At 47.4% G+C, this 15,360-nt stretch overlaps 2 protein-coding genes across 6 annotated transcripts in view; one reads left to right on the top strand and one right to left on the bottom strand.

The window, feature by feature from the left end:
• The window catches only part of KLC3 (kinesin light chain 3), a 32,049-nt gene extending 20,383 nt beyond the window's left edge, over positions 1-11,666 (top strand). For 4 of the 5 annotated variants that reach the window (XM_081018936.1, XM_081018935.1, XM_081018934.1 and 1 more), the window contains exons 9-13: positions 6,047-6,146; positions 7,151-7,194; positions 8,175-8,308; positions 9,601-9,667; positions 11,086-11,666. In XM_081018936.1, coding sequence (XP_080875062.1) covers positions 6,047-6,146; positions 7,151-7,194; positions 8,175-8,308; positions 9,601-9,667; positions 11,086-11,166 — 426 coding nt within the window. In that variant the 3' untranslated portion in view covers positions 11,167-11,666. The remainder of the gene's footprint in view (positions 1-6,046; positions 6,147-7,150; positions 7,195-8,174; positions 8,309-9,600; positions 9,668-11,085) is intronic. The other variant, XM_081018938.1, reaches the window with a different exon arrangement.
• Positions 11,667-12,657: 991 nt separating this feature from the next.
• ERCC2 (ERCC excision repair 2, TFIIH core complex helicase subunit) overlaps positions 12,658-15,360 on the bottom strand; it is a 38,458-nt gene continuing 35,755 nt past the window's right edge. The window contains exons 21-23 of the mRNA XM_081018735.1: positions 13,635-13,778; positions 13,359-13,502; positions 12,658-12,956 (exon numbers count right to left, since the gene is read on the bottom strand). Coding sequence (XP_080874861.1) covers positions 12,864-12,956; positions 13,359-13,502; positions 13,635-13,778 — 381 coding nt within the window. The 3' untranslated portion in view covers positions 12,658-12,863. The remainder of the gene's footprint in view (positions 12,957-13,358; positions 13,503-13,634; positions 13,779-15,360) is intronic.

Raw genomic sequence — 15,360 nt, 5'->3', positions numbered from 1 at the left:
AGTCCAGCATCCTTGCAGTCGCCAAATAACCCTAAGAACCTAGGAAACAAGGTAGACTGCCTCTGGAGCTGGAGGCTCCACAAGAACCTAAGAACTGGCAATAATAATAATAATAATAATAATAATAATAATAATAATAATTTATTATTTATACCCCGCCCATCTGGCTTGGCTTCCCCAGCCACTCTGGGCGGCTTCCAACAGAACATTAAAATACAATAACCTATTAAACATTAAAAGCTTCCCTAAACAGGGCTGCCCTCAGATGTCTTCTAAAAGTCTGATAGTTGTTCTTCTCTTTGACATCTGGTGGGAGGGCGTTCCACAGGGCGGGCGCCACCACTGAGAAGGCCCTCTGCCTGGTTCCCTGTAACTTGGCTTCTCGCAGTGAGGGAATCACCAGAAGGTCCTCAGAGCTGGACCTCAGTGTCCGGGCAGAACGATGGGGGTGGAGACGCACCTTCAAGTATACTGGGCCGAGGCCGTTTAGGGCTTTAAAGGTCAGCACCGACACTTTGAATTGTGCTCGGAAACGTCCTGGGAGCCAATGTAGGTCTTTCAAGATGGGTGTTATGTGGTCTCGGCTGCCGCTCCCAGTCCCCAGTCTAGCTGCCGCATTCTGGATTAGTTGTAGTTTCCGGGTCACCTTCAAAGGCAGCCCCACGTAGAGCGCATTGCAGTAGTCCGAGCATTCAGAAACATTGCTGTCTCCAATTGCCAGAGGCAGAACATGGTCATTGTGGCTGGTAGCCATCAGTAGACCTCTCCTCCATGAGTTTATTACTGACTTTCTCAATAATCAAAAGGTCCCAAAATGATTTACAAGAATAAAATACAGTAGGAAAAAAATACACAGAAATCAAGAGTAAAAGCATCCCATGATTGGTGCAGCCCAAACGATGACAAGGTTGTTGCCAGGCAGGCTTCCCAGATTTCACAGACAGGATCTACTATAGAAGATGACTATTCAGCAACACGACTGCCCTGGTCATTGCAGGACTGTTCGACTTTTGGGTTCCTTTTGACTTACTCGGTGCTGGTGTTTCATTTAGAAATGGTTCATAATGATTCAGTATGTGGGCTGTTTTTAATGTAGAGTAACAACAGCGAGGAGGTGTTCTTGGGCACAAGCAACACACATTTCAATATTTGCATCATTTGCACAACAGCCACTTTAAAGCTTTATCTTTCATTTATTTTTGCAATGGCTTTGCTGCCTCGGCGCATCTCAGGAAAAAGCCATCGATTGCAAAGATCAGCCATTATATATATATATGCATGCAATATGACTGCGGAAGAATAGAAAAATCCGCAAGCAGGATTTCCTAGGTGCTAAAGGTTAGGCTGCTCTTGGAGATGAAAAAATGTTCAGCTGGAGGTTCCAGCTGTCAGTGCAAATTAAAACCAGCTAAAATTCAGCCTAGGTTGTTGTTGTTGTTGTTTAGTCGGTTAGTCGTGTCCGACTCTTCGTGACCCCCTGGACCAGAGCACGCCAGGCCCTCCTCTCTTCCACTGCCTCCCGCAGTTGGGTCAGACTCATGCTGGTAGCTTCGAGAACACTGTCCCACCATCTCGTCCTCTGTCGTCCCCTTCTCCTTGTGCTCTCCATCTTTCCCAACATCAGGGTCTTTTCCAGGCAGTCTTCTCTTCTCATGAGGTGGCCAAAGTATTGGAGCCTCAGCTTCAGGATCTGTCCTTCCAGTGAGCACTCAGGGCTGATTTCCTTCAGAATGGAGAGGTTTGATCTTCTTGCAGTCCATGGGACTCTCCAGAGTCTCCTCCAGCACCAGAATTCAAAAGCATCAGTTCTTCGGCGATCAGCCTTCTTTATGGTCCAGCTCTCACTTCCATACATCATAGCTGGGAAAACCATAGCTCAGAATAGGTTATCAAAGTGCAAAGTGCAAAGTGCAACTTAGACCTACAGGGGAACAGGCCCTGTAGAAAGGGTTTCATTGCCAGTACATAAAATTAGAATGCCATAAAAGCTAGTTAATTGTTTTTTTGTTTTTTCTTTCTCTTTTTTTTTTGTACTTTTCAGGTTTATACATTTCACTGATTTTACAAACATTTTGACATTTCAAACTCGACTTGCTTCCCCCTCTTTCTGCGGTTCCTTAAATTTATTTTTAATACCTTCTGCGTATCCAAATTAACTTAATTCGCTCATTTATTCATCTTCTTTAAGTATAAACTAATGAAATGGCAGGTTATTACAATAAGCCTGCCAATTTTTTCTTATCTGTTTACAGTTTATCTGTAAACATTCAATAAACCATTTCCGTTCTTTTATAAAAAAAAGTTTCAGTTACAGATAGGTAGCCGTGTTGGTCTGCCATAGTCAAAATAAAAAAAATCCTTCCAGTAGCACCTTTAAGACCAACTAAGTTAGTTCTTGGTATGAGCTTTCGTGTGCAAGCACACTTCTTCAGATACACTGAAACAGAAGTTGCCAGATCCTTCTATATAGTGAGAAGGTGGGGAGGGGTATTACTCAGAAGGGTGGTGGGAATGGGAGATTGGCAGATAGCTGAGATGAGCCTGCTGACGACTCTTAACGACTGTAATAGGTCTTACAGGAAAAGGCAAGGGGTGAGAAGGTGAGAAATGGCTTAGTCATGTATAATGGGATAAGAATCCAATGTCTTTGTTCAAACCAGGTCTCTCCGTGGTTTTAAGTTTGGTAATGAGTTGCAATTCAGCAGCTTCTCTTTCCAGTCTATTTCTGAAATTCCTTTGTAGTAAAACAGCTACTTTGAGATCTTGTATAGAATGTCCTGGGAGATTGAAGTGTTCTCCTACTGGTTTCTCTGTTTTGTGATTCTTGATGTCAGATTTATGTCCATTTATTCTTTGGCGTAAGGTTTGGCCTGTTTGTCCAATATAGAGAGCTGAAGGACACTGTTGGCATTTGATGCCATACACAATGTTAGATGATGAGCAATTGAATAGTCCCGAGATGGTATGTGTGATGTTGTTGGGGCCAGTAATGGTGTTGTCCGGGTGTATGTGGCAGCAAAGTTGGCATCTGGGTTTATTGCAGGCTCTGGTGCCAGTGTCCGTGTTAAGTCTGGTTGTAGTATTATTGTGGGTTAGGAGTTGTTTAAGATTGGGTGGCTGTCTGTAGGCAATGAAAGGTCTTCCTCCCAGAGCTTGAGAAAGAGAACTGTCATTGTCCAGGAGAGGTTGTAGATCTCTGATGATGCGTTGTACTGTTTTAACTTGGGAGCTGTATGTGATGACTAGAGGTGTTCTGTTATTTTCTTTTTTGGGTCTGTCTTGCAGCAAGTTCTCTCTGGGTATAAGTCTGGCTCTGTTGATCTGTTGTCTAACTTCATCTGCTGGGTATTTTAGTTCTGAAAAGGTTTGCTGTAGATCTCTTAGGTGAGAGTCTCTGTCTGTAGAATTGGAACAGATGCGGCTGTAACGTAGTGCCTGGCTATATACAATGGACTGTTTGGTATGTTTGGGATGGTAGCTAGAGGCATGTAGATATGTTTGTCGGTCAGTTGGTTTACGGTATAAGGTGGTGTCTATGCGCCCATCCTGTATTTTTATAGTAGTGTCCAAAAAATGTATTTCTTGCATAGATTGATTCATTGTAAGGTTGATTGTGGGGTGAAAATCATTAAATTTCTGGTGAAAGGTGTCCAGGGTCTGTTGACCATGTGTCCAGATGATAAAAATATCGTCAATGTATCGCAGGTACAAGAGAGGTTTGAGTGGGTAGGAGTTTAGGAAACGTTGTTCTAAATCTGCCATGAAGATGTTGGCATACTGTGGGGCCATGCGGGTGCCCATTGCTGTGCCGCTGATCTGAAGGAACAGGTCATCACCGAATTTGAAGTTGTTGTGGGTAAGGACAAATTGGCAGAGTTTGGTGGCAAGGTCCGCTGTGGTTTTATCTGAAATGGTGTTCCTTATAGCTTGTAAACCATCGTTGTGTGGGATGTTGGTATACAGAGATTCCACATCCATAGTAGCTAGTATAGTATTGTTGGGAAGATTATTTAAAGATTGTATTTTCCTCAGAAAATCTGTGGTGTCACGTACATAGCTGGGAGCACTGATGGCATATGGTTTCAGAACAGAGTCCATATAACCGGAGACACCCACTGTAATAGTGCCAATACCTGAAATGATGGGGCGTCCTGGATTTCCTGGTTTGTGTATTTTAGGTAGAAGATAGAAAGTTCCTGGTCGAGGTTCTGTTGGTGTGTTGGTGAGGATCTGTTCTTGGATGTGTGGGGGTAGCTCCTTAACAATCTTGTTCAGTTCTTTCTTGTATTCTTGTGTGGGGTCTGAGTCCAATTTTGTGTAAAAGGCGGTATTGGAAAGTTGTCTGTGAGCCTCCTGAATGTAGTCAGTTTTGTTCATGATGACGACAGCTCCACCTTTGTCTGCTTCTTTAATTATAATGTCTGGGTTGTTTCTGAGATTATCTATGGCTCTCCTTTCAGCATGGTTTAGATTTTGTTGTAAGCGATGGTGTTTTCTGGTCACATCTGTTTGGATTCTGTGGCGGAAGCAGTCAATGTACAAGTCCAGTGTGGTATTGCGTCCATCAGGAGGGGTCCATGTGGAGTCCCTTTTTGTGTAACACTTTTTCGGAGGTAGTTGGTGGTCAGTGTTCTGTTGGGAGGGTGGTTGTTGTTCTCCAGTGGGTTGAGAGGTGTTGTGTTGTGAAGAATCCAATGTCTTTGTTCAAACCAGGTCTCTCCATGGTTTTAAGTTTGGTAATGAGTTGCAATTCAGCAGCTTCTCTTTCCAGTCTATTTCTGAAATTCCTTTGTAGTAAAACAGCTACTTTGAGATCTTGTATAGAATGTCCTGGGAGATTGAAGTGTTCTCCTACTGGTTTCTCTGTTTTGTGATTCTTGATGTCAGATTTATGTCCATTTATTCTTTGGCGTAAGGTTTGGCCTGTTTGTCCAATATAGAGAGCTGAAGGACACTGTTGGCATTTGATGCCATACACAATGTTAGATGATGAGCAATTGAATAGTCCCGAGATGGTATGTGTGATGTTGTTGGGGCCAGTAATGGTGTTGTCCGGGTGTATGTGACCAGAAAACACCATCGCTTACAACAAGACATTGGATTCTTATCCCATTATACATGACTAAGCCATTTCTCACCTTCTCACCCCTTGCCTTTTCCTGTAAGACCTATTACAGTCGTTAAGAGTCGTCAGCAGGCTCATCTCAGCTATCTGCCAATCTCCCATTCCCACCACCCTTCTGAGTAATACCCCTCTCCACCTTCTCACTATATAGAAGGATCTGGCAACTTCTGTTTCAGTGTATCTGAAGAAGTGTGCTTGCACACGAAAGCTCATACCAAGAACTAACTTAGTTGGTCTTAAAGGTGCTACTGGAAGGATTTTTTTTATTTTAAAAAAAAGTTTGTTATCTTGATTTCTTATTCTTCCGGTGAGTCCCGCCATTTCTGCATATTCTATAAGTTTTTGTATCCATTCTTCCTTTGCTGGAACTTCTACTTCTTTCCATTTTGGGGCAAGTAACATTCTTTCCACAGTAGTCGCATACATGAATAAATCGCAATACAGTTTGGGTAGTTCTGTTCCTATACAGTGGTACCTCGGGTTACATACGCTTCAGGTTACAGACTCCGCTAACCCAGAAATAGTAACTCGGGTTAAGAACTTTGCTTCAGGATGAGAACAGAAATCGTGCTTTGGTGGCACAGCAGCAGCGGGAGGCCCCATTAGCTAAAGTGGTGCTTCAGGTTAAGAACAGTTTCAGGTTAAGAATGGACCTCCAGAACGAATTAAGTACTTAACCCGAGGTACCACTGTAATGCGCAAAAGGAAAGCTTCTGAAGTTTTTTTTACAAATCTTATTTTAAACATCCCTTTCATTTCATTATATATCATTTCCCAGTAAGCCTTAACCTTACTAGAAGACCACCACATAAGATAAAAAGAACCTCCTTTCTAGTTACTTGTTTTTTCAGTAGGGAAACAGGTGACGTCATCGGGTATGGAGCCACCCAGCTAAAACTGCCTTCCTCTCTTCTCGCCCAGGCATCGTCTTACCTGAAGCAGGGCAAGTACCAACAGGCTGAGGAGCTCTACAAGGAAATTCTGTCCACACATGACCAGGATTTGGGCGTCAGCAGAGGCGGTGAGCAGCCGGCTTGCAGTTGTGTTTCTCTGCAGCAGAGTATGGAGAGGGAAGTTTGGGGAAGGGCGATGTAGCGGCAAACCATGCATAATAATAATAATAATAATAATAATAATTTATTTATTTATTTATTTATTTATATCCCGCCCTCCCCAGCCGAAGCCGGGCTCAGGGCGGCTAACAACAATAAAAGTAACACAGCATTCTAAAATCAATTCATTCTAAAACTAATTCAGAATCAAATTAATGGCAACCATTGGGCTAGAGTTCTATGAGGATTATGAAAGGAGGGGGTCAGACCGAGTCCAAACCAAAGGCCAGGCGGAACAGCTCTGTCTTGCAGGCCCTGCGGAAAGATGTCAAGTCCCGCAAGGCCCTAGTCTCTTGTGACAGAGCGTTCCACCAGATCGGGGCCACAGCTGAAAAGGCCCTGGCCCTAGTTGAGACCAATCTAACCACCTTGCGACCTGGGACCTCCAAAATGTTGTCTTTTGTGGACCTTAAGGTCTTCCGTGGGACATACCAGGAGAGGCGGTCCCGTAGGTACGAGGGTCCTAGGCCGTATAGGGCTTTAAAGGTCAAAACCAGCACCTTAAACCTGACCCTGTACTCCACCGGGAGCCAGTGCAGCTGGTATAGCACCGGGTGAATGTGATCCCGCGGCGAGGACCCCATAAGGAGTCTCGCCGCGGCATTCTGCACCCACTGGAGTTTCTGGGTCAATCTCAAGGGCAGCCCCAAGTAGAGCGAGTTACAATAATCAAGTCTGGAGGTGACCGTCATGTGGATCACAGTGGCTAGGTCAGGGCGAGAGAGGTAAGGGGCATCTTCTTCTAAGGTTACCAGATTTTTTTCAATGAATCCGGGGCCACTTTTCAACTTCCTGCTAAATAGATGGATTTTGTCAGGGGGCTGATTTGTAAATCTGGGGGACTGTCCCTGGGAAACGGGGATGTCTGGCAACCTTATCTTATTCTCTCCATCCTTTCCCCTGCATCTTTCAGATGAGAGCAGAACGGGACCCGGAAGAGGCGCTCTGTATAGCCAGGTTTGTGTTGGGGCTGCTTTGGGGGGCTTCCCCACCTCTTCTCTGTTTTTAGGTCTTGACCCCACCTCCCCATCCTAGTCTGCAGAAAGATTGTATTACCCTTTGCACCCCCAGCAGGATTTAACTGTGGCTCCTGCATTTCAGAGGGACGCAGGTGGCGCTGTGGGTTAAACCACAGAGCCTAGGGCTTGCCGATCAGAAGGTCGGCGGTTCGAATCCCCATAACGAGGTGAGCTCCCGTTGCTCAGTCCCTGCTCCTGCCCACCTAGCAGTTCGAAAGCACGTCAAAGTGCAAGTAGATAAATAGGTACCGCTCTGGCAGGAAGGTAAACGGCGTTTCCGTGCGCTGCTCTGGTTCGCCAGAAGCGGCTTAGTCATGCTGGCCACATGACCCGGAAGCTGTATGCCAGCTCCCTCAGCCAGTAAAGCAAGATGAGCGTCGCAACCCCAGAGTCGGCCACGACTGGACCTAATGGTCAGGGGTCCCTTTACCTTTACCTTTTTACCTGCATTTCAGGGGGTTGGACTAGACGATCCTTTGGGTCCCTTCCAACTCTACAATTCTGTAGATGGACACTGGTTGCACTGTGGTCTAAACCACCGAGCCTCTTGGTCTTGCCGATCAGAAGGTCGGCGGTTTGAATCCCCGTGACGGAGTGAGCTCCCGTTGCTCTGTCCCAGCTCCTGCCAACCTAGCAGTTCGAAAGCACACCAGTGCAAGTAGATAAATAGGTACCGCTCCGGTGGGAAAGTAAATGGCGTTTCCGTGTGCTCTGGTTTCCGTCACACTGTACCGTTGTGCCAGAAGTGATTTAGTCCTGCTGGCCACATGACCCAGAAAGCTGTCTGTGGACAAACGCCGGCTCCCTTGGCCTGAAAGCGAGATGAATGCTGCAACCCCATAGTTACCTTTGACTGGATTTAACCATCCAGGCGTCCTTTACCTTTTTACAATTCTGTGATCCCTCCCTTTTTGCCAGGACTCCCTGGGGAACCTGAGGCGCAGCAGCTCCTTTTCCCGCTTCCGCGAGTCCCTCAAGCGAGGCAGCGAGAAACTCGTCTCCAAACTCAAAGGGGAAGGCGGACGGCGCCCCATTGCAGCCTCGGCCCCAGGGTGAGTCTGGGTCTCCCTGGAATCTGGAGGCAGAAACGTTTGCCTCCAAGCAAGCAATTATCACACAAACACCGTTTTCGCAAGGAACAATTGAGGGAGTTGGGGGTGCTTAGACGGAGAGGGTGAGATGACAGCCATCTTCAAATAGCTGAAGGGCTGATGGAGCAAGTGTGTTTTATCCTGCTCTGGAGGGGCAGGAACCGAAACGATGGCTTCAAGTTACAAGGAAGTATATTCTGACTAAATATTAGGAAGAACTATCTGAGGGGAAGAACTCTTAACAATAGAAGAGGCTCCCTGAGAAGGTGGTCCCCTCTTCCCGACTTTGGAGGTTTTTAAGCAGAGATTTGGATGGCTATCTGTCTTGGATGCTTTAGTTGAGATTCCTGCATTGTGCAAAGGGCTGGAATAGATGACCTTTGGGGGTCCCTTCCAACTCCATGATTCGCTGGTTGTTGGACAGCCATCGGTCAGGGATTCTTGAGCTGCGATTACTGCCTTGCAGGAGGTTGCGCTAGATTACAGTGGGTGGGGGGAGCAGAGCGCTGCTTCCAACTTTCCAATTCTATGATTCTTTAAAAAGCCATTATTATTATTATTATTATTATTATTATTAATTTATTATTTATACCCCGTTCGTCTGGCTGGGTTTTCCCAGCCACTCTGGGCAGCTCCCAACAGAATACAGTCATATCTCGGGTTACAGACGCTTCAGGTTGCGTTTTTTCGGGTTATGGACCCGCCAAAACCTAGAAGTACCAGAACAGGTTACTTCCAGGTTTCGGTGGTCGCACATGCGCAGAAGCGCTAAACTGTGCTTTGCGCATGTGCAGAAGCACCGAATTGCAACCCACTCGTGCGCAGATGCGTCGCTGCGGGTTGTGAACATGCATCCCGCCTAGATCACGTTCGCAACCCGAGCTTCCACTGTACTAAAAACGCGATAAAACATCAAACATTAAAAACTCCCCTAAACAGGGCTGCCTTGAGAAGTCTTCTAAAAGCCAGATAGTTGTTTATTTCCTTGACATCTAACTGGAAGGCATTTCACAGGGCGGGTGCCACTACCGAGAAGACCCACTTCTTGCAGGGAGGGAGGGAACCGCCAGAAGGCCCTCAGAGCTGGACCTCAGTGTCCGGGTAGAACGATGGGGGTGGAGATTCTCCTTCAGGTATACTGGGCTGAAGCCGTTTAGGGCTTTCAAGGTCAGCACCAACCCTTTGAATTGTGCTCAGAAACCAGGCATGCACAGGTGCGTCAGAACTTGACAGGTGTTTGTCTTTTTGGACAGGATGAAAAGAGCCACTTCGCTGAACGTCTTGCACGTGGGTGAGAGAGCGGCTGCTGCGTCCCCGACGGTGAGTCTGTGGCAGGGGAGAGGAGGGGCCAGGTGCCAGGGCTGCGGGGACAGAGCCCTGCCTCACATGCAAGAAATCCTGGGGGGTCGGTTTCCCTTGTGGAACTCGCTGCCACAGGAAACCCAAATTGGGTGGCTTTAAACGAGGATGAGATAGAGGATTTTAAGATGGCTGCCGAATGCTTGAATCAGGGTTTTGAGCTCTAAGGCAAATTTCTGCTCTATAAACAACCCTCAGCATTTGTTGTTATCCTCTCTCCCATTTTATTTCTTAACTTCTTTTAGTGCTTCGTTTTGTTGCTTTAATTTATCGTTTCATTTCATTGTTTTATTGTTCTAACTCCCCTAAACTGGGAGGCTGCGTGAAGCTGGGCTGGGCTGAGCCCTTTGCTAGGCAGTGCCAAACGCAAAGTCGAGCCAAAGTTTACAAGATACTAGTTATAAATTAAGGAAGAGAAACATCTTGATGATCCGAACTGTTGACGAGCCAGCCCAGGTGGCAGCTGCAGAGTCTCCCAAACGCTCCCTTCCTCTGGGTGGCACTGACTCCCGACTCATAAATTCAAGGCCGCCACATTTGGAGATAATTTTTTTTTTTTTTTTGCAAATATTTTTTATTACATTTTCTATAAAAACTTCCATCTTTCCATTTTCCACATCACGTATTTTAGTTTGTTGAACCTCCCTCCACTCCTCTGACAGTCATCCATAATAATTCTCCTATTTACACATTTCTTAATATATAGTATCACCTTTAAGTAATTTCTTTATATCCTTATTTACATTTTTGCGATATTCCTCACTTTTCACAAAGCCTCTTTAAAACACACTAGCGTTGTATTCTCCTCACATATAGTTTTCAAATACTCTCTAAATTTTCCCCAATCCTCCAAAAACTTATGGTCTCTTTGAAGTCTAATTTTCCCCGTTAGTTTGTCTAATTCCGCATAATCAATTAGTTTATTTCTCCATTCGTCCAGAGTCGGTACTTGTTCTTGTTTCCACCTTTGAGCTATCAGCGTCCTCGCGGCAGTTATTGCATATTGGAAAAGTTTGAAATCCTTCCTTTTAATTTCCCTTCTGGTTATCCCTAGTAGAAAGGTCTCTGGTTTCTTAACAAAGCTATATTGTAGCATTTTCCTTACTTCATCATATATTTTTCCCCAGAAGCCCTTCACTTTCTCGCATTCCCACCACATATGCATAAACGTGCCCTCTTTCTCTCTACACCTCCATTTGGAGATAATTGATTTCTGCAAGCTGCCGACAAATAATCATGATCATTATGGTACTTACTAGAAAGAACTGCAAAGATAAATTCCAACCCCCCTTCAAAGGAAGGAGTTGCAGCCTGAAGCGATGAGGGCTAGAAACTTGGCTTTTGCTGCAGTGCTGTAGCCTTGTCTGTTTGTTTTGCAGCAGCCCAGCAGCAGGACCCTGACTGGCGCCCGGACGCTGAGCTCCAGCTCCCAGGACCTCATGCAAAGCAGCTCCACTTAGGCCTAGCCCGGCCCCTTCCTCCCGCCGCGCTTCCCTCGCTGCTGCCTTTAGGCTGGGCCGAAGCTTGAGCCTCTCTCTCCTCCCCTCGGCCAGCCTTCAGCTGAGCTTGTGGGGCTGCTGGAACCAGGGCTGGGTCTCCTGCACCAAGTGGAGACCCCCCACCACCATCCCACAGCTGGAACGCCCCTGTTCCCTGGGGCCGGGATGGAGATCAGGTCCAGTCCCCCCGCAATCAGGACAAACAGGCTGTTATTTCTCAGGACCTTTGGGGGGGGCAATGGGTGGCCCTTCCCAAAGCAGCTGGACAGGAGGGTCTCTGCCCCCCACTCCGCTGCTGCCTTAACTCTTTGCGTACGACCAGGTAAAGTTGCACTCCCCTTCCCGCCCGCCCCAGAGGAAAAAAATCGCTGCTGTCTCCCTCCAGCCAAAGTCACAATATTTATTGTATTTATGCAACTGAAAGCATATCTCTCTGCCCCAAATAAATGGTTGTAAATGGATACTGGACCAGTGACTGCTGAATGTTGTCTGCTTCATTAATTTAGTGGACAGGGAGAAGGGGAAGAGTCCTGTGTGAGTGTCTGGAGGCGGTTGGAGGATGGATGGCGGCTAACAGATTGAGGTTGAATCCTGACAAGACAGAAGTACTGTTCTTGGGGGACAGGGAGCAGGCAGGTGTGGAGGACTCCCTGGTCCTGAATGGGGCAACTGTGCCCCTGAAGGACCAGGTGCGCAGCCTGGGAGTCATTTTGGACTCACAGCTGTCCATGAAGGCACAGGTCAATTCTGTGTCCAGGGCAGCTCCATCTGCTACGCAGGATGAGACCTTCCCTGCCCGCAGATTGTCTCGCCAGAGTGGTGCATGTTCTAGTTATCTCTCGCTTGGACTACTGCAATGCGCTCTACGTGGGGCTACCTTTGAAGGTGACCTGGAAATTACAACTAATCCAGAATGCGGCAGCTAGACTGGGGACTGGGAGCCGCCGCCGAGACCCCATAACACGGGTCCTGAGAGATCTGCATTGGCTCCCAGGACGTTTCCAAGCACAATTCAAAGCGTTGGTGCTGACCTTTAAAGCCCTAAACGGCCTCAGCCCAGTATACCTGAAAGAGCGTCTCCACCCCTATTGTTCAGCCAGGACACTGAGATCCAGCTCCAAGGGCCTTTTGGCAGTTCCCTCACTGCGAGAAGCCAAGTTACAGGGAACCAGGCAGAGGGCCTCCTCGGTGGTGGCGCCCGCCCTGTGGAACGCCCTCCCACCAGATGTCAAAGAGAAGAACTACTACCAGACTTTTAGAAGGCATCTGAAGGCAGCCCTGTTTAGAGAAGCTTTTAATGTTTAACAGACCACTGTATTTTAATACTTCGTTGGACGCCGCCTAGAGTGGCTGGGGAAACCCAGCCAGATGGGCGGGGTATAAATAATAATTATTAATAATAATAATATTATTATGGCAGGATAGCAAAGCAGAATGAATAACACTCAGCACTTAAGAAAAACAAAAAAACTATTTTATTGCAACCTGAGTCCAAAATCTGGAACTGGCAATCAGAGTCTTTTTGGGTGTGGGTGTGTGGGGTATGAAATCCATGTGAGTTTGGCTCCTCTGATTTCGTCTCCGCCGGTGGGCCAGGCTGAGGCAGGAGCTGCGGGGAGACCCCCATTTGTGCTTTCTGCTTCCTCTTCCTGCTTGCCTCACACCTGGTGGGCAATTTCCTGCACCTTGCGTAGCGTCTCCTCCGACTGCAGCTGCTCAAAGGTGAGGAGAGACAGACCCAGCTGGTCCTCCTGGCGAAAGAGAGGATGGGATCTGGGGTCAGGAGTAGGAAGGGCTCGTCCTCATACCTGCCACCCCCTCCAATCCTAAGTTAAAAAGGTAAAGGGACCCCTGACCATTAGGTCCAGTCGTGACCGACTCTGGGGTTGCAGTGCTCATCTCACCTTATTGGCCGAGGGAGCTGGCGTACAGCTTCCAGGTCATGTGGCCAGCAGGACTAAGCCACTTCTGGCGAACCAGAGCAGCGCACGGAAATGCCGTTTATCCCAGCAGTGACATAGCGTGGGTTGCCTGTACCCGGGGCAAGGCAAGTATTGCTCCCCCTAACCTGTGGACCGTTGGCACTCCCCGAGTCCCTTCCTCCAGCCCAGTTAAAAGTCGGCCAACCCGGAACCTCCTCTCCCGCCACTCACCTTGCGGAACGGCTGGGCCATTTGGCGCAAGAAGAACTTTGACACCTGCACGGCCTCATCCACCGTCAAGTTGAGGTTGGCGTCCGTGATGTGCTCCTGGATCCAGCGGGGGAGCTTGCCTCGCTTGTCCGCCCGCGCGAAGCGCTGCCGAGAGTCGTGGGGCGTGTTACCTGGGGAGAATGGGTGCCCGCCATAGCCCACACGCCCACCTCCCCCTCCCGAGTCTGCAGAACAGTGCGCCACTGCTCAGGATTTCTGCCCCGCCCCCTGGCAAACCTTGTCAGCGAAGACCATCAGGCCGTAGTCGGTCTTGCCGCGAATGGCTCTCCCCACACACTGGGCTGCGTGGCGCATGGCGTCGAAGGTCAGGAAGTCGTTTTCGCGGATCTGGAACTGGTCCCGCAGGTAGTCTAGACGGGCCTGGGGAAAGGGGGCTGCCATGGAGGTCTCTGTGTGTGTTTGTGTGTCCTTTTTCGGATCTCCTCCCCGCACCCAGTGAGGGAAAAAAAACACACACACACAAACACACACACAAATGCAGTTCCCTGCATGCAAAAATCTGCTGATCTGAATGTGAAAATTAGCAGCAAAGAACGCTAATGCTAATGCTAATAATAAATTTTATTTATATCCTGCCCAAGACCAGGCTCAGGGCAGCTAACAACCGATATAAAAACAAATTGATTGAAATACAACTTAAAAACAAGATTAAAATACAACATTAAAACGCAGCCTCGTTTCAATGGAAACTCAAATCAAAAACTTTTGGGGGGATGAAAACATCAGGTATTCACCAAAGCTACTATCCAGCTATTCTCAGCTGCAACCGTGTCCAGATCAAGGAAAGCAACAGGCTCTATTCCGTCCGCCTTGGTCAGATTCACACCTGGAATACTGCGTCCAATTCTGGGCGCCACAATTTAAGAAAGATATTGATAAGACACAGGGGGAGGCGCTGGAACTGACTTTCAGACTTTGAAAAGTTGGCATTGTGGCATGTCTTGTTGAACAGATTCCGCCATACAGTAGACCCTCGGGTTAGGTTACTCTCGAGTAACGTAAACGTCGGGTTGCAAAAGCGGCAAACCCGGAAGCATTTTCCCGGGTTTCCCTGCTCGTGCATGCGCAGAAGCAGTGCCTCTGGATACGGATTTTTCAGGGTGCGCATGGACCACCGGAATGAATTAAATCCGTATCCAGAGGGTCCACTGTATGGTGTTTGTTGACGTTAGAATAGAAGCGCAGCTCATTGCAATGGTTTTGAATTTTGCTGTGCTGTTGTCTTTCTTGGTAGGTCATGCAGACTTAAATAAAGCTGTAAGATGCTGGATCAAGCCAATGACCCATCTAGTTATAATGACCTATGGGACCGCCTCTCCTGGTATGCCCCACAGAGGACCTTAAGGTCCATAAATAGCAACGCCCTAGAGGTCCCGGGTCCTAAGGAAGTCAGATTAGCCTCAGGCAGAGCCAGGGCCTTTTCAGTGATGGCTCCGGCCTGGTGGAACGCTCTTTCTCATGAGACCAGGGCCCTGCAGGATCTGATTTCTTTCCGCAGGGCCTGGAAGACAGAGTTGTTCTGCCTGGCCTTTGGCTTGGAATCAACTTGATCCCCTTTCCCTCTTTCCTTTTTCCTTCTGTGATGGAACTCCTATTTGGGGACTTCCCTGGCTTTTTTCTGGCCCATGTAGGACCAGTCTGGATTTCATCCCCCAAAAATTTTTGATCTGAGTTTCTACTGAAATGAGGCTGCATTTTAATCTTGTTTTTAAGTTGTATTTTAATCAATTGTTTTTATACCTGGTGTTAGCCGCCCTGAGCCCGGTCTTGGCTGGGGAGGGCGGGGTATAAATAAAATATTATTATTATTGTTGTTGTTGTTGTTGTGAGGGCGGGGTATAAATAAAATATTATTATTATTGTTGTTGTTGTTGTTTTATCATCATCATCATCATTAGTTCAGCATCATGTGCTCACGGGGGGGGGGGGGCGACCAGAAGAT

This window comes from Podarcis pityusensis, assembly GCF_964106645.2.
Source record: "Podarcis pityusensis genome assembly, chromosome: 8".
Lineage (NCBI taxonomy): Eukaryota > Metazoa > Chordata > Lepidosauria > Squamata > Lacertidae > Podarcis > Podarcis pityusensis.
Note: the sequence above shows the minus strand (reverse complement) of the source record. Positions and strands in the feature narration are given on the sequence as shown.